The sequence below is a fragment of the Chenopodium album genome, chromosome 22 (assembly GCF_948465745.1).
Source record: "Chenopodium album chromosome 22, dcCheAlbu1.1, whole genome shotgun sequence".
In the NCBI taxonomy this organism is placed as follows: Eukaryota; Viridiplantae; Streptophyta; class Magnoliopsida; order Caryophyllales; family Amaranthaceae; genus Chenopodium; species Chenopodium album.
The window spans coordinates 32,035,280-32,057,037 of NC_137855.1; the positions used below are offsets into that span (position 1 = coordinate 32,035,280).

The window sequence follows — 21,758 nt, forward strand, 5'->3', positions numbered from 1 at the left end:
AATTGCAGATAATATAAATCAATACAAATCAAAATTGAATGCATGAAATAGCAGTTATAGCAGAAAAAAGGAGAGAGAAAAAACCTAAAAAGTGAAGGAAATGGTGAAGATGAGAACGAAGAAAAGCAGCAATGATGAGAATGTAAAACCATCGGCGTCGAGAAGGTCGTCGGCATCGGGGGTTGGGAGGGAGAAGGTCGCTGGCCGTCGACAAAGCTGACAGAGGGTAGGGGATGGGAGTATGCATTATAAACCGGACTCATGTGAAATGGACTCACACAAAACCTTCTGAGAACATAATGTTATATAATGTTTTTTACAAAGTGTCTTCATGTTCTTTGATTCTCAGTATTTTATTTGTGACATGATGTTAATTGTTTATTGTGATATGTTCTTTGAATTTTGTTTTCAAATTATGGTTGGTGAATATAAATAATGTTCACTACATAACATTATCATGTTCTTTATTAATATTACAAATGTTCTTGATACAAAAAGAACATAAAGCAGAATTTTCTTTATCAAACAACTATATGTTCTTTACAAAACAATTATATGTACATTTCACCTTTTTATAAAAAAAAATAAATTAAAAATCCTGATGTACCATGCTCACGAAGAAAATTTTAGTAATAGGGAGAGAATTTGAGAAGAAAAAAAAAACCGTATGTTCAATTTTCAAGTTAGTAGCTAAGAATTTACGAAATACAAACCCCGTTTGACCCGAATTTAATCCGTTGTCATTCCGAATCCACTCCATCTAAATTCCAAAATCGTCCCCTTGGAAAGAATAGCTCCCAAATAAAGATAATGGCGGGAAAATTACTTTGCCCTACGCAATATCACTTGCCCTCTCCCAATTTTCCCTCCCTCTAAAATTCTCTTACTTCGTTTTTCTTCACACTCTCTCTCTCTCTCTCTCTCTTTCTCTTTCTCTGTCTCTTTCTTCCGTCTTCAGATCAAACAATGTCGGAAATCCAAACCCTAGAAATCCTCGAAGAATTATCATCCCTCGTTTCTGACCGTCTGCAAGTGGTAATTTCTCTTTCTTTTTGCATTTATTACCTTTAATTTGACCTATTTTTCGAGGAATTGATGATGAAGGATCAGTTTCCATTTGTTTCTGTCCTTTAATTTGATGATTTTTTTTTCCAATTTATGTCGGATTAATTTGAGCAAGTATTGTTGAATGTCATATTTTTTTAAGGGTTTTTTAATTTCCTTGCTTTTGGTATTGATTTGGTGTTTTGTTGAATTAGATTTGAGATTTTTTTAATAAGAAATTGGTAGTAGTAAAGATGAGTTGGTTTTTGAGATTGTCGAAAGCCGAAAGATGAAGGTTTTTCCTACTTTTTGCTTCTGTGCTAGTGAAAGTTGATTTGTGATTATAATGTTAAACTCTAATTCGGTTCGATTTAGTGGGTTCTGCTTTTGCTAATTAGTCAAACTGGGACTGTCATCTAATTGTTAGTTATCATCACGAGAATATCGGGTTTGATAACAATTCCCAAAGGAAGGGAAAGAGTGGTGTAAACTATGATGAGGGCGTATTTCTTTTCGGTTTAATGCATTTGAATCTTTTCTTGAGATTTTATTTGGAATAAGAAATGAAGAATGAATATAGTATAATCTAGTCTCCTAACTAAGATTTAAGTCTACAAGGGCTACAAGTACAACCATTCAATTAAGAGTAGTGTGCCTTGTACCATTGAGCTACTGAGGAATACTAAGTGACTCGAATATTTGATCCCACACAGCTCACTTATTATTATAATTTTAACTAGAGCAACATGAAGCTGGACTATGATTTATATCAAATATGACAAAAATGAGTTTTCCTTTTTGTTGAAGAGAAGATCTGGAAAACCGTAATGACCCTATTGTCTTGTTTGATCGGGGGTACTAATGGTGGTAATGGGATATAATATCCATGGTAATGCTATCTTATCCCCAAATATATGTCTTTCTTCCCTAAATTTTTATTCCCACCCGATACCGTCACCCTTAGGGTAATGGATGCTAATAAAGATTCATGAAGAAATTGAGATATTTGAGGTGAATTGACATTACCATGTGCCTTGTTGTATGCATTTATTATCGTATGCCAAACAAGTAGTATGTGCATTTGATAAGTTATTCTATGTGTGCATTAAACCCTAGACGCTTATTCTTCTCAAGGATCTAAACACTTGGTACCAAAAAGTTCCAAATTTATGTTGAGACATTGATTACATACACTAATTTTTAGTCTAGGTTTTTTTGTTGCATTTCTTGTGCTTATTATTAAAAAAATTATTTTTTTAAAAAAAAAAAAAAACTCCTATATTAAAAAATGCTGCATCATTTGGATTGTGTTTTGTCAGTACTTGTGATTGTTGTGGACTTTTGGTTGATATATTACATTAGCTTTATGTTTGAGAGAATTTTGCTAATGTATCGTACCACCTCTTGCACTGGTTGATGAAACATATCATTAAACTTGTAATACATGGATACTTCCACCTTTAGCTTGGAACTGGTTAAAACGCTACATGATGGGTTAGGATTATGAAGGAAAGTAAGGTTAGATGTTTTAGTGCTTCAAAATGTGAATATGAAGTATATTAATTGATAAATACAATTATGAAGGCACGAAGGTTCGAATGTATGTTTCAATAACTTACAAAAGAAAAATTAGGGATAGAGGATGTATTGTCTTAATATTCTTAGACAATCTTTGGTTATGGGAAATATATTCATAATTAAGTTACAAGATTATACTTATCACATAATATTTTATGTTTTAAACTCTTAACTATATTATATACTAGTTTAATCTCGTGCGATGCACGATTTGAACAAATAAAATTTCTAAATTTGTTCATTTTTATATCAAAATTATAAAAAAAAAATTCAAAATAAATGATACATCAAATTTTTAATAAAAATGGAGCTTATAGAAAAGTTAAATGATGAAAGGGGTATTTATGGAAGAGAAACTAAATTATTTAGATTGTTTTTCAGAAATTGGTTTTTAAATAAATCATAAAATATGACGTCATTTATAATTATGGAGGGAAAATTTTTAATGACCACTTGACATGTGTTTAGGATGATGTCAGCAGTTGTTAGTTTAGTATTAATTATAGATTTGTTAATCTAAAAACAAGAAATTAGCAGAAAAGAGAATAATTTTTCTCACTTTCTTACTTGAATTACATGGGATCTAGACTTGGTATGTACTGTGGTAATATTACTACTCTGTAGTCTATACATGTGCTTTTACTGTCCCTAGAAAACTTGTTGTAGCACTGAAGTAATATTGGAACATTAAGACAGTATGTATGAAGTAATATTGGGATGAGCAAGCGTGCCATTCATCTTTGAAGGAGAGAGTGGAAATTATTAAGTACCTGAAGTATAACATGACAGTACAAATGCTATTAGCTTAAAACAAGCTTTTAACCGACAAAAGACACAAAGTAGTGAGGACACAATAGCCTTATCTAAAGGCATAAATTTCTTTACCCTCCCACCTTCTAGGAATTGATAATAAAGACTCTTCATGTGTTAAGGCTACATAATCAAGATATCTATCATAGCAGCTTAACATCTACTAACTACACGAAAAATGATCTTTGTGTAAACAATAGTATTTGGTATACAGCCTTTACCAAAATGCTAGCATTTTTGTTCAGCTGAATGCGGCGCACTGTTACAAAATAGTATGAAGCTTGCTTCTGTCCATAGATTTTCTGCATAACTTGATGGAAAAGCTCTTCTCAGCATCATAACTAACCACCAACCTCCCAATATTAAGCAAATTTAGTACCTGTTGCCATAAAAATCTGGAATAAGTGCAAGTAAATAGCAAGTGGGTTGTGTATTCTATTGACTGCTAATGAGGAATTGGTGAGGCAGGGTGCATGGTAGAAATCAGGAGACATTGGTGTAGGCAGTAGACCTTTAAGGATTTGCATGAAGCTTGGGTGTCTGGTCAAGTGAAGAAATATGCTAGTATATGTCCATTATGTCTTTTTTGTATCTTACTAACATTACCCATTGAATTATTCAAAATGCTGTAACAACTCTGCAGCTTTCAAAGCTGCTATCGTGCTAAGGTAAGAATTAAATATTAGAAACTAAGAGCTTGTGAGAATTTTTATTCCCTGTTGAGGGAAACTGGATTACCCCCACTTATGGGATTAAGGCTTTGATTGATGATGATGAGGGGAACTGGATTGGCATGATCAGTCTTGTAGAAAAACTGATAGTGATGGGTAGTCGTCTTAATAGGCACATCAATATCAGCGTCATCAATGCTTAATGCCTTTAAAGTGGTTTATTCTAACAGGCACATCAATATCAGCGTCATCAATGCTTAATGCCTTTAAAGTGGTTTATTCTAATATCGACTATAGCTATTAGTAATCCTTGTTCTGATGTCATTGAGGTAGCTCTTTATTATGGATTTCTTGTGTTGACTAGATTAAGAATAAATTATTAATGTGAATGTAGTAACATGTCGCTGATGGTAGCATACATAATTATTCTTTGTAAAAAGTTGTTAGTTAAAGCATTGAAATTTTTTTGTGACTGACCATTGTTTCTTCTTTCAGGTTTCTTATAAGTGGCTTAGCCGCAACTTTTTGGTGTCATCAAATGTTGCAAAAAAGTAAGTCTTCCTTATTGAAGAAATTGGGTTTGCATTTCTTTCTACCGCCGTGCTGATGTTTACACTCTGAGTTTGTCTAGGTTGCTTCAGGAATTTGTGGAGAAAACCAAAGATGATTTAGAAGTCGTGTATACTGTAGCAGGATGGTTGAAGAAAGCTCCACCAACTTACCACATTAGACTTGTTCCACAGCCAAAACTTGAAGGTTGAAGCTTATCCATCTATTTATTTATTTATGTTTAATTAATTGGTTAATGCTGGATAACTGGAGTGAAAAGCCACCAAGATTTCTGTAGTATGTCTGAAATGATCCTGATAGTGATGGGTAATCTCCTTGATTTCTACATAGCTTTAATTAATTTTTTTTTAAGAGACATTTGGTATTTGATCTAAGTGGTCAACAATGTCATCTTACTACTTGTAAACTGAACAGAAATCACCCGACAGTCGTGGATAATTGGAGTTGAAAGCTACCTATGTCATAGCTGTGATATGTCTTATGATCTTGAATCTTGATAGTGATGAGTAGTCGTCTTTAACTCTTTATGATTGTTACAAAGTCTTTTTTTTTAAAAAAAATGTTTATAAATACACTTGATATGTGATCTGATTCATCTGAATGCTCTGCAATGTCGTCTGACTAGTTGGGGACTAGCCATAAATCACCCAACAATCCTAGATATTTGGAGTTGAAAACTACCTAGATTCTATTTGTAATGTCATAGATATCCTGATGATGATGGGTATTTATCTATTTATTTATTTAAAAAAAAAAAAAAAAAAAAATTCTTAGGGAGATTTGGTATTTGATCTGAATGGTCAGCAATTGAGTTGATGAGCCTTCGTAACTTCATCCTGAAACTTAATCTCAAAGTGACTAAATGTCTGTTGTGGAATGTGGACCTTGTGATAAGTTTGATTCTGCTTTGAAAGTGAAAGTAGATTGTTACTCCCTCCGTCCCCTTTTGATAGTCCCTTATGGGCATTTTTCACGGGAATTAATAAACACAAATAAGAATAGTAAAAGTAAATTGAAAAGGTAAATTGAAATTGGGTATACAAAAAAGTAGAGAGAGAAAGTAATAAAAGTACATGGGAAAACAAAATTTACATGGGAAAGTTAAATTTGCACAAATATTGTTGCAAATTGGTGGGAATTTGGTAAAAAATTAATATTAATGGTTGTTGGAAAAAGCAAGTGAGGTGAACATTTTGGGACTAAAATTTGCCCATGAGGGACTATCAAATGGGGGCAGAGGGAGTATGAGTTTCTACTGTTTCTTAAACCTACTATACCATATCACTAATTCTGTGCCATCTTTGAGGCTTCTCCCTCCCTACCGTATGTGAGGTGGTATCCTTAAGAACTGTAATTAAAGAGCTATGGATTGATTTACAATTAAAAATTAGCTGACACTTCAATGACAGTTGTCTATGTCAACAGAGTGATTAAATTATTCAAGAATCTTAAATGAATTGTGCAGAAGCTAAGCATGATTTTGATGGTAATTGCTCCGTCCAAGTCTACAGTGTACAATCTTGTATCCCTAAAGATCCAGCTGCTATTTGGAATGCTGAGTATATTCAAGCTGAAGAGCTTTTCAAGCAACCTGTCACAGTAGATAATTGTCTCAGAGATAATAGGTAATTTTCTTACCTAGCTATTTCCAACTTTATTTAGCAGATATTTTTGTATTTCTTGATGGATGTGCTAATTCTTTGTTCCTTTCAACCTTTATTGAAATGTGCTGTCTTTCGGGTGACTGCCTAGACATGCAGAGTCATGAGCTAATTGTTTAGAATATATTGTGATGGGAAGGTTGCTTTATTCACCCTCTGTATACTATCGATCTCAGTAATGGCTGGATAACTTTGCTTTTGGCAAGGACAACTGAGCCTGTTGCTATTCTTATGATTCAAGATTCTGTTGATAATTTTTAAGTTAAACCACAACGAATATTACTCCCTCCCATGTGTCCAGGAGTCCAGGCAAACTTAAAGAAGCAGAAAAGCCACTGCTTTGATGAGCTTGAATTTTGTAAATTGTTTCCTGTGAATGCTCTGCTTGTAAATCTGTCCTTTTACTCAGGAAGCTTTATATGAAGAGAACAATGAACTGGAAAACCTAATTAAAGTTGGCCAACCTTTGTAGTTCTGTAGCTTGTCAAAGGGCACACCAATCTTCCAAACATTTTCTAGTTGTATGCTTAGATTACTTCTTTTTTTTTTTTTTTTTTTTTTTTGGGTGTGTGTGTGTTTTCTTTTTTTTTGCAAGAAGTCTTCGGGATTAGTCCTCAGGGAGAGAATTTTCTTTTGCAACTTCTGGATAGCTGTAGTTCTTAACTATGTGTGATCCAGGTTCTGTGGGGTCTCAAATTCCTTGGTTAAGCGTAATGCTGACGGAGCACCTGCAGCAATTTCAGTGCCCCAAACTAAAGGTGTAGGGATTCCTGGCCAGTCTGTTGGCAGTTCTGTTAATCAAATTGGTTCTTCGTTGCAACCTCAGCCAAAAAAATTGGAGCAAGCTAGCCCAAAAATAGCTCTACAGGCTTCCAACTTGACTACTCCCAAAATAGAATCCGATAGATCTGGTAGTTGTGATATCCAAAACAAGGAGTCAGATAAGGATAAAACATCTGTTCCAGTCAAGAAGAAAGGTCAGACTGATAAGAGTTCAGCAGGAACTAAAAGCTCTTTAGCAAACTTATGGGGTCGTGCGTCATCAAAATCCAAATCCACTAACTCTTCCGAAGTAGAAAAATGTCATGCTTCGAAGCCAAATGGTGAGTGTCAAAATCTATTTAAACGGAGTATTTCTTTGCTCTTTTGTATACGTCTTTTGCTTATTAAAGCCGATGCTATTGTGCTAGTCATATGTAACTTTGTGAGAACTTGTTAATTTAGACTTGTATCTAAGTTGCTCTTTCACTGTTTCTCTTTCAGAACCATGTGGTCCATGTTTAGTATTCAGAAATGCATAATTTAAGAAGTTAAGATTTTGAATAATCATATTTGATGTTTGATCTCATTCCTCATATGGTTCTGTTGTGGAATTCTTCTAACCCTGAAGTTAGTGAACTTTTGACATTGAGATATGATAGAATTTACCTGAGGTCTTGAGTCCTAGTTCTGAAATACATATGATATTATGCAATAGGATACATAATAAACTTCACAGAAAAACTGGAACCTTAAGTTGTCGTCTCCACTGTTATATTATGTATGGAGTATGTTTATTTGGAACAATTATGGAACCCTGCCACCAAAATGTAGCATCTGGCAATAAGCACACCATCGTCAGTCTATGAAGCTTACCAGATTGGTGGTTTAGGACTTTTGGTCCTCTTTCATTTGAAATATCATATCAAATACATGCTTATGGGTGGGCACATGTATAACTAGATAGATGGATAGATAAACAGGCAAATGCAGTTATGCATGTGTGTATAGATGTTAGTGCTATAACTTTTTGACCATCATACTTGGGCAGGTGTTTTAGATAGTGCAGATGCTCAAATTAGTGCTCGTGAAAATATAGAGGCTGCAAGTAGTGATGATGAATCAAATGTCAATTTCAAGAGAGCTTCCAATGATGGTGGCAAGAAGAGAAGGGTAGTACTTGATGACTCAGATGAAGAGGATTTTGAAACTGCTGTTAATTTGGGGTCGCCTGATGTTCCAAAAACAAAATCATCTCAATACTCGAAGCAAAAGAGTAAAACATCAGACAAAGAGAAAAGCATATTGAATTTTGACAAGCAGGATGAATGCAAACCAGTAGTGAAGGAAGAGAAAGAAGTAGATGATGCCAGCCATTATGCTAAAGAAGAATTTTCAGCTCTTTACATGGGCAAGAATGTAAGGAATGCCAATTCTGAAAAAGTCCATGGTAAAACCCCTGACATTGATACAAGTAGTAAGAATAAAGCACCAGAGGCTGCTCCATGCTCGCCTAAAAGAAGAAAAGTGTTGAAGACACACATTGATGAACGTGGGAGAGAAGGTATTGCTTTTCTTTTTATACTGTATTGTTGTGTCTTGTTAATGTTTCTTGTGCATTTTATTTCATGTATTTCCCTTTTTCTAGTTTGCTGTTGTGTGTTTGCTGTGGACTTTGTTTGCTTCTATTGGTTTAGATTTGATGGGGATTTGTCATTGCTTTAATGTTTTTGATTTTACTTACGGAGCAAATCCAGGATTTACATATGAGAAATGGGGCTCGTGTGGTTTTTACTTTCAAAATGTGTCCATCATTCTCTCTGGCAGTCTGGCTGTGTAATTGATTATTTGGTCTTGATTTTGTTGGCAGTCACTGAGGTGGTATGGGAAGGTGAAGAGGTAGGGATGAAAGAGACAACTGCAAGTAAGAATAACACCGACAGTGTGAAAAGTTCTAATGGTCACACCGGGAAGGCTGAAGAGAATGGTCCTGCAAACCCTGTGAACAGGTTATTATTATCATATTTACAACATTAGAATCATTGTCTTGTTACTAGCTTGCTTACAGTAACATTTATATTGTTTTGGTTCAGGGCTACTACTACAAAGAAGTCTCCAGCAGTTGGAAGCACAGCGCCTTCCCATACAACGGGAAAAGCTGGTAGCAAGAAAGGAACAAATGCAAAGGATCCAAAGCAAGGCAATATATTATCATTCTTCAAGAGAAAATGACTTGAGGTGTAAAATGATATTGATGTTTGCCATTAGATTAGTAATGTAATTATATTTTGCTGTAATTTCAAGAGTCGAGAGCATTGAGCACATAATCCGTGTTAGTTTCTGTCATTTATGATCATGCCTCTGTTATTTTGTTGTTAAAGGGTTGCCTACTTGCCTTAATTTGATCTTTCAGAGTCGTGTCATGTTGTGAAAGCTCTGTAATACCAAAATAAAGATATAAATGTACGTGTTTATATTTTTTTTAAGCAACACTTTCAGAAATGACTTTTAAATCAATTACCATGCGTTTGCTTAAGAATTTTGTAAATTCAAAAATTCATATTTCAAACCCTTGGGGTTTAGAAATTTAGGGGGAGGTAGGATTTCTCATGTCAGTCCTTTAGAGTTGGGGTTTAGAAGTTCAAGGGGAGGTAGCATACTCGTGCCGTCATGTCAGTCCTTTAGAGGATCAATAGTAGAGAGTACCTTAAATAAGGGGTTCTTAATCTATTTCATATGCTACATCATCAACAAATCCTACTATGAGTTAGAGTAAGTATTACCCACTACCAGGTATGGGTAATACTATCCAATACCACAATATATTTTTTATTTTTTTCTTTTCCCTTTTTTTTTTCCCTTTCCTCTTCATCTTCTTTCTCCCTTAAACCCTTTCCCCACCTCCATGGATAGCTCCCATAGCCGGCTAAATCTCCGCCCACCACACCTTCCCCTCCAACAGCAAGAAACCCACCCCACTAGCTACTACCTTGGTCGAAAATCCAAAAACACGCAACTATCTCCGTTAAAAATCACCGGAAACCACCCAAAACAACATAACCCAAAAACGAGAGACACAAACTTATGGTTGTAGCCATTAAAATCGGTGAGTTCTATGTTGGAAATCGTTGAGTTTGGTAGAAATTGACGACAGTACTTGTTTGTCGATGCTCAATTATTATTAATTTCTATACTGTTATTATTGGTTTGTGTACTGTTATTCTTGGTTTATATACTGTTATTTTTAATTTGTACACTGTTATTAAAAGGAGAGACTACATTTTTACAACATGGGTAAATAATACGTGAAATTACATTTTTGCCCCTGGTATAGGCCCAACGAGCCCATACCTAGTAGTGGTCTATCACTACTCATGAGTCAAGACTCAAGAGTCACCCTTGATGTAATCAAAGAAATGTACTAAGCTCAGCCTCCTACCAAGAGTTACTTTTGCAGGTTTTGTATAGCTTTTCAATTTTTCCACCGTACATACAATCATATGCAAAATGCAACAACAGTAGTACTAGACTACTAGTTTATGTCCTTTGATACTTGGTCAGCGTAGCTCTTATTTACAAGATTTGTGTCTCTTATTTCAGAAATACCAATTGCAAACTCCAAACTAGAAACTCCCATTTCTTACTTAAGAGCTAGCTCTTAAATTTTCTCTCTTCTTAAGAACCACCAAGAAACCCCCATTATTGATGCATAATTGTATCAAAATAAAAGAAATACTTCATAGTATTTACCAAACATATGGTATTAACTATTACTCGTAAGTATTAAGGTCCAAACTTATACCACCATGATTTTATAATTAATTTCAACCTCATATCTTTTTATCAATTAAACAATGCCTTATTAAAAAGACAAGTTCCAAACTCATATCATATTGGTTTCATTCTTGATTCCTACCTTATACGAATTTTAAGTTAAACCCAGTTTATCTCTTTATAAAAACAAAATATGTTTATTAAATAATAAAATTGTAAATAAATTAACAATTTTATCCCGTCACTTTACCCCCTAAAAATTATCGAGGTTTCTTATATTGTACCATTGTGTTTATCGTTTTTCTGCATTGTATGATTGTACCCTCTTTATGAAATTTCCACGCCGTACCCTTTTACAATGTATTTAATATACCCTCGTTGTAAACCAGGTGTTAGCAATCCAGTTATAATTTTCTAATATCAATAATTTTCTATGTTATGTCCATGTGATTCTTTGCTTTCAAAGATGTACCCTTTTGAATTAATGAAATCAAGGTACAAGAAAGAAAATTCCAAAATTGTTTTGAACCTATTACCATTTTAGGGTCACACCTACTTTTTTTTTTTTTTTTTTTTTTGAAAACACACCTACTTTTAATTAACCAATACAATCACTAAAATAGTAAAACACGAAGTACTCCCTCTGTTTTTCTCTAATTACTTCCTTTTGCGGTGGTTTATATTAAATTCAAGAGAAATTGCAGAGAACGGCTTAGGTCATATTGAATAATCACAACTAAATATGTACAATCTATCTATAAATAAACTAAAGGAACAACCGCTGACATCATATTGTCCACGTGACAGCTTTATAAGAAAAATTTTCCAGCCTAAATAAAAATCTGACGTCATTATATTTTATTTGGTTTCAAAATTCAAATTTAATTTCTCCTACTCTCAATTTATCTATACTCTTTAATTTATTTATTTTTCTTCTATCACCCATAATTGGTATTCTAATACATCTTTCCCTTATGCTTCATCGAACAAAATACTATGATGTATATATATTTTTTTTCTATGTTCCTATATATTACAAGTTTAAAATCATTTTTTATTTGCTTAATTAAAATCGTATATTAAAAATCTAACTTTTTATGTATATGCTTAAATTTTCATATTCGGTTTGTTCTTCTTCAAAATTAATTTTATAAAATTAGCATTTACAACTAATGGTTATGTCTCAATAATTTTTCTGATACGTAATAATACATAAAATATATACTCTATATTTCAAAGAAATCCGTGCACCGCACGGGACTAATCTAGTATAAGGAATATAAGGAAACATAACTTGCCTAAAGCTGCTAAAGATATACATGATAAATATACAATAATATTTACATAAACCAACCGACTTCTAATAACTTTTATCAACATGTGACACTTACATGTGTTATTTGTAGGATATAATTCAACACACCCCCTTCATATGTAAGGTCTCTTTGACTCAATTATCACATGATCCAATTCAATTTGGCCTAAAATACTTAATGTCATTGAAGATCCCAAACCGTGGGCATGACTCTAATACCATGTTAAAATCACAAGAGATTGGAGAAAACGACTTAAGTCGTACTAAGTAATTACAACAAAATACTCCTATATTGTACAATACAAAGAAACCTAACTTATACATGACAAGAAACCTAACTTATACATGACAAATATACAATAATATCAAATAAACCAACCGACTTCTAATATGTGTCACTTTGTTTTTTTGACATAGATACATTTCTCATCTTATGGTGCGGAGACTCTATTTATCCCCTTAATACAACTCGTATCAAAGTAAAAAAAATAAAAAAAAAATACCAAGCAGACTCCGTAAAAAACAGCAACTCAACTTATCCACTCAATATAATACAATAACTTTTAACAAAGTAAAAAATGAGGATGACCAAACAAAAGGAAACACTCTACTTATCCACTCAATACAACACTTAACAAAATTAAAAAAGAAGATGACCAACATAATATAAGGTAATAAAAGTTGACCAAACAACAAAAAACAACTCTACTTATCCACTCAATACAACTCTTAACAAAGTGAAAAAAAAAAACAATGATGACCAAACAAGAGGAAACAAAGGACAAGGACGACGAAACAAAAGGTAACAAAGGGATTATTCCGTATAAGGTATAACCGTATAGCATTATACGGAGTACTTCGTATGTTTGTAGGGACATGTTCTAGAGGAAGAAACGTGAGATAGTTGATACAAGTAGATAAAATACATTTCCAAATTTCATAAAACGAGTAGACAAGGAAGCAACTATTATATGCTTCTCAAGTTCTTACAAAAGTGAATGGCTAATATGGGTCACCATTACCCATATACTCAATTCTTGTTACATAAGTAGTTTATTTACTGGTGATTCATATATAGGCAATTATATACAAAATCCCCCCAAAAACAAAGGCGAAAATTTCATATGCTAAAACATTTTTAAGAAAAATTTCAGTAATCAATCCTATTTCAAGCATTGTTATGATGTAAATCTTCCTTGATGATGTTTGTTAGTGCGGCCGAACTGATAAAAATCGCAATTATCGATCAAGTGGGAACAATGGACCTTGTTTCAGCTTCTCTTCGAGACAGTTGCTCTTCACTTCTTGTGGGAGGATAAAGCAGTCCATAGATAGTCCTTGCACATTAAAGGCAAAGTCATCGATCATCCAAGCCTCTTCCATTCGTAGTATAGTAGGACCCGACTTGAGATTATCCCCAAACCTAGTGATGATTGCATGGGTTTGACCGGAGTGTGCAATCATCACACCTTCCACTGTCCGATAGTCCTCAATTTTTGAACCCATTGTAGTCTCCCAATAGCGAGGGCATGCACCTGGGGACTGTATTCTTGTTAAGTAGGAATCTTCTAAGTACACTAGCAATCCACTCTTTTGGCTAAAGTAGCCAAATGTTACATGCTTGATGGTCTCGGCTGTGTTGTCACTACGATCAGCAAGATCATTTTGCTCAGCAGACAATTTCAGGACAAAACAATCAACGCCCATAATCTCCTTCTCTCCCATGTACTGAGCTACAGAAAATGCTTCAGATATTGCCATTGGATCTAAACCCTGTAAATTGTAACAGTGGGCGTACTACATTAATAAACAATACATATCCAACATAACATTAAGGTCACTGGCATTAATGAAATTGAATGAAATTATTTTACGAATTGTGTTTTGAGTTTTCGTAATTAACTAATTCATCCATATTCAGCATATTACCTCAAACACTATAGTCAAATTATTGATTCTCTAACATGTACGGAAACTGCAGACACTAGACACATACCATACCAGCTTATAATACCAACACCCAAGTTCGAGTAACATTAGAGTACCCAAAATCAAATCATATAAGATAAAGTTTTCAGAATCCTTAGAAATAATCGAATCTGGATCTCGATGCACATTAGTTAGTACGAGTCCAACTACAGTTCTTCCCAGGCAAGATCTAAGTTCCGTCAGAGAAGATCAAGAACAAGAATTCCAATAACTAACTCTATATGTTTATGTGAGGGGACCATAGCTAAGCACCCTTTTAAACTCTCAAGAGGTTTCCCAAGGACAGTCAAGCATTAGGAGCTCAAAAATGTCAAACAGGAGTACTAATTGTAATTATTTAACGATTAGTATCGAAAGCAACGTCTTAAAAGACTGTATTAGGATAAAAATAACACGATCACAAAGATACTCAAAGACAAATCATACTACTCTTTAATCCCATGTTACAACTTGATCTCTGACAGCAATTTCTGTAATGGGGATGTTTTGGTGATGAGAAACAGCTAAGATCTTGGGATAAAAATTGAGAGGAGTTTTCCTTTTAGATTCGAACACTAGTAAACTGACATATATCTTCTGTAAGATACCATCACTCACTAAAAAATTAATTAAAAAAAATGTGTAATTTTCTCAAATAACCACCAATTAAGAGGCCTGAAAAAAGATACCTTTGCAAAAAGAAATGTCTAGCTTTTTTAGAGTTAGGCCCATCATGATGCCTTGTGTGTTTTGTCCTTGGGGTACTTGATGGGACCCACTAGAATGAGTGCTTTTATTTTTTATTTTTTTCATTTTTTTTTCTCATTTTATATAATAATTGGGTTGAGCTCAAACAAGTTGAGAAAAAACATGTTATCAGAAATATCTCACATACAACTAAGCATGAAAAAGAAAGCATATACTACTTCCTTAATAATTCTAAAGTCATCTAGCTAAAATTCAAAATAGGAGAGAATAAATGACAAGGAAATGTGAAATCTTGGTACCATGTTTGACATTTATTATATGACTCCTTTTCTAATTAATAATTCATTTGAGTATAAAAGATTTCTAGAACGAAGTTTTTCAGAATTTCCCTCGGTCCCAAAATAAGCTTCACACTTTGAAACGACACTTGGGGAAAATTAATAATGAAAGGAAACAAATTGAGGGAATCATGGACACTTTTGAGAAACCCCAAAAAAATGCCGAGATTTATTTTGGCCCGTAGGGTGTACTAATTTTCCTATAAAACTTACAAAAAATTAGTTACATATTCATGATGGTAGACGATGACCAAAAAAAAAAAAAAAAAAAAAAAAAAGGAATGTAACTATGGTAGTTGAAATAATAAAAAGGATGGCAAAATAGGGGGGAATCTATTGGGTGTTAAAAATGCCCATCAAGGTCTGTTTCTAGTTTGGTACCTAATGTTTGAAGGACCAGGTAATATAGAAAGCATTAACACCAATTAAAAAATATTGAACTACCAACATTGACTTTCCCATCACTGGCTTTTCAAATGTTGTTTCATCAATCGAAGGGATTTATTGAACTACAGTGCATTGCCTACTTGGTCACAATTAATGAGTGTGAATGAGAGGAAAATTAAAAGAGTAGACTTATATCAATGACCAAAAATAGTGTAGTAGCTACTGCTTAACAAGATAAATTTAGCAAGTATATAGTATAGTTTGTTAGGTGAGGAAGATATGTCACAAAAAAGAAATTAATAATTAAGCAAACATATTAACGTCTAAGTACCAAATTTACTAATTGTTACTCCTTCCATTGCACTAAGATTGCCCCATATTATAAAAATGAATGCTCCACTAATGAATAATCCAATGAGTTAGATTCATTCCAAAAGTAGAATACTTTCTACCTTTACAACTTATGGGCAACCACAAAAAAACAGAAAATCCAACATGATTTCAAATGAACCAACTTAAGATGTGAACTAAATTCTATAGGGCAATCTCAAAAGGATGGAGGGAGTACATACAAACGCTTTATGCGCGTATGGCTCCACTTAAGTGATACTTGTTATATTTTAAGGACAATTCTGTTAATAGATGTGTAAGTATTAGCTAACATTCAAATATTCTTGATCACTACATTTACTTAATTTCAGGAGGTCCTTTTCTTGGTCATTATTTAATCAACAAGAAGCACTAAAAAACACTCATATTCAGTATTTGTAAGTACAACATTTCCTCTTCTACAACTATCACAAAGAATACTATCAAAGATTAGGAATTAGGTAATTTCAGCTTGTTATAACAGCAATTTCTAAGAAATTCTTCAAATTTGGATTGATACCATCTTTTGACATATGACTCCAGTGGGACCCTTTTTGGAGTATAAGCAATGCAGAAGTTGAGTTTGGTAACAGAATTGGTGTAATGTTCAAATCCTTTGTAGATTCCTCCTTACCTCTCACCAAAAAACATAAAATTAAATAACAATTATAAAAAAAAAAAAAAAAAAAAAAAAAAAAAAAAAAAAGAACTACAAATTAATATAAATTGATTTTAATTCCAAAAGGCAAAAACCTATAGTGTCAAGCACATGCCATTACTACCTAGGCGTGACAAAATGATATTGAGAACCCATATGTTGAAAGTGTGTTACCCCATGATAAAGGCCACACCCTAGTTTCCTTAATGCAATCATATGCATAAACATCTATTGGATCTAATTACTTTGCCAATCCATATTAGCAAAGATTACAACTCATAATGATTCATTAAAAAATTCTTAATTCTTAATCTAGTACAACCTTTTACCTAAGGGGATGATGACCACATGTGAATTCACGACGTCATGATAATCTAAAACGAGTATCGTATTACGAAAATCATCCTTCCCAAAGAAAATAGTCACATGAAATATTTTGTATATTAAAAAAATGAAGAAAGAATGCCATTCTAATGTAGAGCTAATATGAAAAAAAAAATGATCAATATAATATTCCTCCCAATCCAAAAAAAAATTGTAATTGAATGTTGGTTATAGAAAGTGCCACAAAGTCAACAAGTAAAACAAATAGTATTTCCTTGGAAACATGGAAAACTCTCATTAACTACAGGATAAGTTGATATGACCAACACTTTCTTGGAAAAGAAGATCTCTTTAATAAGCATAGACCGCATAGACCTTACTACCTTAGTAATATAACAAAAAATATATATATATACACATTGAAATTCACCATAACCATAGTAAAATTGAAAGTCATAGATAACACAGTGAGATCTATTTGACATAGGGATGTGCATTTTGTTCACATTATAAGGAAATGAAGATAAATTTGTGCACAATTTTATTGACAACCGGGTGTACATATAGGAAGGTTCGCCTTTAGGCACCTAACACAACCACATGACATGACTCCGGACATTCCAAACTAGTATATTGAGAGCGTGAAGCATATGAATGGGAGTTTTAGGACTTTAGTGTATGACTAGTCAAACATTATTATGGATAATATTAGATGCAACATGCAAGTATGTAACATTAAAATGTACAAGGAGGCACTACAATTGAACTAAGAACAAAGCAATGCAGAGGATTCAAACCTGAAGGGCCCGGCGGAGGGGCCGGACCCTGCCTTTAGCCGGATGAGAGCCGAGCCAGGGGGTGTAACGCCAAGCCACATTGCCATCACTACCAGCAAGCACTTTATGAGCACCAACCACAAGCTCAATTGACCACTTGTTAGGCAACATCTCCCACATCACAAAGCAGCCTTTGTGAGTGGCTCCAGCCGCCACCACCACCGCCGATGAGCCACTTAAGCTCGGCTCTTCTAGCATTGTCATGCTCACTTTCCCTGTTGCAAATATGTTCTTTACAACCATTTTTTCCAGCTTTTTACAACCAGTTGCTGCTTTAAAGTGCTCAATTATGTACTGGGATGATGATGATACCTGCCATTCAAATATCAAAACTATTCAAACCCCAGTTCTATAATAATCTAAATTTTACAGTTCTACTAAAAAAATTGATCTAAAATTAAGTGAATTTGTCTCAAATGTACCCCAAAAATTGTCCATCTTAAAGTCATTTTAAAGCAAAATTATGCAAAACCCATTTCTATTTTTATCAGAATTTCAAAATTTAACTCAAATTACTCTGTTATCTAAAGACTAAAGGAAAATCCATACATATTTGCCATTTAAAAATCATAATATCCAAAACCCATTTCTAAAAATATCATAAAAATTCAATTAAACTTTTAATTTCACAAATGTAATTAAAATGTTATAATAAGCAAAATCTTGAAATGAGGAAAGTGTAATTATTTAAAATTAAGTTTTACAGAATAATTTATGAAATTCATTAAAGTATCAACAAAAAATGGACCCAGCAGAAATGACATAATCATAGAATAAAAAAAAAACCACATTGCCAAGACAATTTGATCAAATTGTGTCATCAAACAAAAATACATGTTCTCAACTTCTCAATTAACAAACCCCACAAAAATTAATGCTTTATAAAACAAATTGAAATAATATAAGCACGTGATTAGTAAAATACCTGAAGAATGGATTGATTGGGTTGAAGAGAAACAGGAAAAAGAGGGCAAGCAAGAACACTAAGAAGAATTTTAAGATCAGATTTTTTGTTGAAAAAAAGGTTTTTAACCCAATTTTTCCATGCATGGGTTTTTTTGGAGAGTTTTTTGGTATCTTCTTCATTGAATGGTTCTTCAGATAATGGGGCCAGACGATTCATTTTCTTAACTGATTAATTTTGCTACTATATGATAAAAATAGTGTATACTACTACTATATGGTAGTGTTGGTTATATAACTCTTGATTGTATATAGTGTTTGTGTTGGTGCTAAAGGAGAGAAGGACAGTACAATATGAGGAAGAATGGGAGAGGTCAGAGGTAAAGAAAAAAAGGTGTGATTAAAGCATAAATTCTTGTGTCTTTTGCCTTTTTATTTCTCACCCTCGCTGTCTTTCCACGCGTGTGCTTTGCTTCTGTGTTCTCTTTTTTTTTACTCCCTCCGATTTTTTTTTTAAGGAAAATTGTAAAAAGTTAAGAAATCATCAAAATATAAACACTAATTACACTGATTTACGCGTGTTTTTGTCATGAATTCTTAATTTTATACAATTTTCAAGAGTATATTTAATGCTTATATATAGCCCTTAGGGTTACATATAGCATTACCCTTTTTTTAATAAGACAAAATTGACTTTAATAACACGGACTTTTAATAAGGTGCACATAATAGCATGAATTTTGATGAGTAGCTTTAAAAGCATCAATTTGTGTGTTATAAAATGTCTCGATTAGGTCTTGGGTCAATTGGACCTTAAGGACTAAACATGATGTCATAAATTGCAAAAAGTTCATAAACTATTAAAGATCGTGCATCTTCGACATATTCTCTGGTGCTGGGTTTTATTTATGATATTTTGTGCACCAAATGAAGAAGTTGGTGATGTTACCGCTACTAGTCACAGTTCACGATGCTACATGCACCTGTTAAAAGTTCGTATTGTTGAAATCAATTTTGCCTTTGTTAGTTTTTATGCATAAACTGCGGAAAGTCACTTTGGTTACATATCCGTGTGAAATGAGCATCAAACAACTTAAGTTATTTGGCCATATTCTGTGAAAGTTTAAATTTCAAGATTATATTTTGTGTACCATTGAAAACATATATAGTACGGTAGTATCACTGTATCACTGGAGTCTTAATGATACTATCAAAAACATTAGTATCATTGAAAATTATCATGCCCATAAAACTCTATTTACACTATTAAATAAGGGAAATTCTCGATGGTGACCATCAAGTTTTGCTACACGGAAATGGTGATCTTCTTGAAATTTAATTATACAAAATGACCTTATTTAAGAATTTTATCCCACTTTTAACCTTATTTCATTATATGCTTAATAAAAATTAACAACAATTAGTTTTTTATTTTTGTAAAAAAAAACACGTAAAAAGATTAACAACCACCGACAAACCATCCACCCACACCACCATCTCCACCAGCCAGTCAGCCACCCATCCCTTTCCCTTCACTGTTGGCGACCCCAACTACCCGACCACCTCTAGATCGGCGAATACAAAACCTCAACCACCCTAGACCGCTGAACCCAAACCTCGACCACTTTAGACCGTCAAACTCAAAATGACGACCACCCTGGCCTTATACCACCAAATTACCCAGAACCCTAAACCCCGACCACACCGATTCACTCTCTCTCTTTCTTCTCCACCCTCTCTCTCTCTCTCTCTCTCTCTCTCTTCCGCCTCCTCCCCCGCCCAAAATTGAAATCTCAAACCCTAACCCTCCACCCATCATTGACCAAAACGGCCTAAGTCGAAGAAGGAATGGTCATAGGAGAGAGAGGGTTGAGGTTAGGATTCGGGTCTAGGCGGAGGAAAGGGTGGAAGTGATATAGTTCGGCAGTTCAGGTGAATGGTTCGGTGTTTTAGATAAGGGGGGTTCGGTGGCTCCGATGATGGTGGAGATGGTGCTGGCTAGGTCTGGTGGGGTATGATGGTGGATGTGGTAGCTGAGTTGGTGGTTTTTCTTTTCTTTTTATTTATTTTTTCAAAGCTAACCACAGTTAAATTTTTTTTAACTAAATAACACTCATTAATGTCATACATGAGATAAATTTCTTAATTAAAGTCATTTTGTATTATAAAAAGGGAGGTCACTATTTCCATGTAGCAAAATCTAAGGGTCACCGTTGATAATTTCCGTTTAAAAAATGTAAGTTTCAACAGTACTAATATGATATTTGATAGTACCATTAAGACTTCAATGGTAGTAGGGGCCTGTTCTCTTCAGCTTAATTTTAGTTCAGTTTAGTTCAGCTTCAATCAGTTCAGTTCAAGTTAGTTCAGTTCAGTTCCTAATTTCTTTCTCTCATAAACAGTTCAGTTCAGCTCAGTTTAGTTATGTCTTGTGACCTGGTTGCGAGACCAGCTTTGTGTATTAGTGATTGATAGCTTCAAGGTTCAAAACACACTTTGTTAAAAAAAATAATAAATAAAAAAAAAATTCAAAATAAAGGGCGCGGGTTATTGAGTTATGGGTCCAACAATGCAAGGGTCCAACAAAGGTTCCAGCAATGATTTGTCAAGCCCATTTCCTTCCCTAACAAACTTAAGCCCACAAATGAACTTAAATTAGTTGCTTTTTTGTAGTTTTAGTTTGATGTAGTTAAAGTGTTATAATGGAAAATGGTTTCTTCATATTCCTGGTTTCTTCATTTTCCTTTTTTTTTTTTTTTTTTTTTTTTTTTTTTGACAAGTTCATTTTCCTTTGTTTTGCTTACGAAAGGGCAGATAATAATTTTCCATGGTGAAAAATTACACTTTTTGAGATTAGAAACTTTATATTTTTTCTTTTTAAAAGAAGGGAAGTCACGTTTTCCTCCTTCTTTACATCCTTACCTCCCTTGACATGAAAATTTATCGTAGTCGATTAATATTTTCATTATACCCCCCTTTAGTCTAGTATTGAGTCAAATTTCAATTGGATAAAAGTTTTTTTTTTTTAAAAAATAGCCTTAAATGATTTGATTAAGTACGGGTTCGTTTGGCATTACTGTGGTTT

The 21,758-nt window shown here is 33.6% G+C and overlaps 2 protein-coding genes across 2 annotated transcripts; one reads left to right on the top strand and one right to left on the bottom strand.

Annotated features, from left to right (window-relative positions):
* The first annotated feature begins 774 nt into the window (after positions 1–774).
* On the top strand, positions 775–9,516 carry LOC145605769 (uncharacterized). Its single transcript, XM_081661834.1, has 8 exons — positions 775–1,035; positions 4,599–4,654; positions 4,735–4,859; positions 6,139–6,298; positions 7,013–7,437; positions 8,145–8,657; positions 8,964–9,102; positions 9,187–9,516. The coding sequence occupies exons 1-8, from the start codon at positions 967–969 to the stop codon at positions 9,323–9,325; spliced, it is 1,626 nt and encodes a 541-aa protein (XP_081517960.1). The 5' UTR covers positions 775–966; the 3' UTR covers positions 9,326–9,516.
* A 3,570-nt stretch (positions 9,517–13,086) lies between these two features.
* On the bottom strand, positions 13,087–19,068 carry LOC145605216 (uncharacterized). Its single transcript, XM_081661254.1, has 3 exons — positions 18,696–19,068; positions 17,732–18,082; positions 13,087–13,955 (listed from the first exon to the last, which is right to left on the bottom strand). Exons 1-3 carry the CDS (start codon positions 18,891–18,893, stop codon positions 13,422–13,424), a joined length of 1,083 nt encoding a protein of 360 aa, XP_081517380.1. The 5' UTR covers positions 18,894–19,068; the 3' UTR covers positions 13,087–13,421.
* Between the last annotated feature and the right edge of the window lie 2,690 nt (positions 19,069–21,758).

Coding starts and splice junctions, on each gene's coding strand:
- LOC145605216 (XM_081661254.1), bottom strand. CDS start 18,893: ATGAATCGTCTGGCCCCATTATCTGAAGAACCATTCAATGAAGAAGAT. Junction 18,083..18,695: donor CCAATCAATCCATTCTTCAG/GTATTTTACTAA, acceptor TTTGAATGGCAG/GTATCATCATCATCCCAGTA. Junction 13,956..17,731: donor CCCTCCGCCGGGCCCTTCAG/GTTTGAATCCTC, acceptor TACAATTTACAG/GGTTTAGATCCAATGGCAAT.
- LOC145605769 (XM_081661834.1), top strand. CDS start 967: ATGTCGGAAATCCAAACCCTAGAAATCCTCGAAGAATTATCATCCCTC. Junction 7,438..8,144: donor TCATGCTTCGAAGCCAAATG/GTGAGTGTCAAA, acceptor ATACTTGGGCAG/GTGTTTTAGATAGTGCAGAT. Junction 9,103..9,186: donor CCTGCAAACCCTGTGAACAG/GTTATTATTATC, acceptor GTTTTGGTTCAG/GGCTACTACTACAAAGAAGT.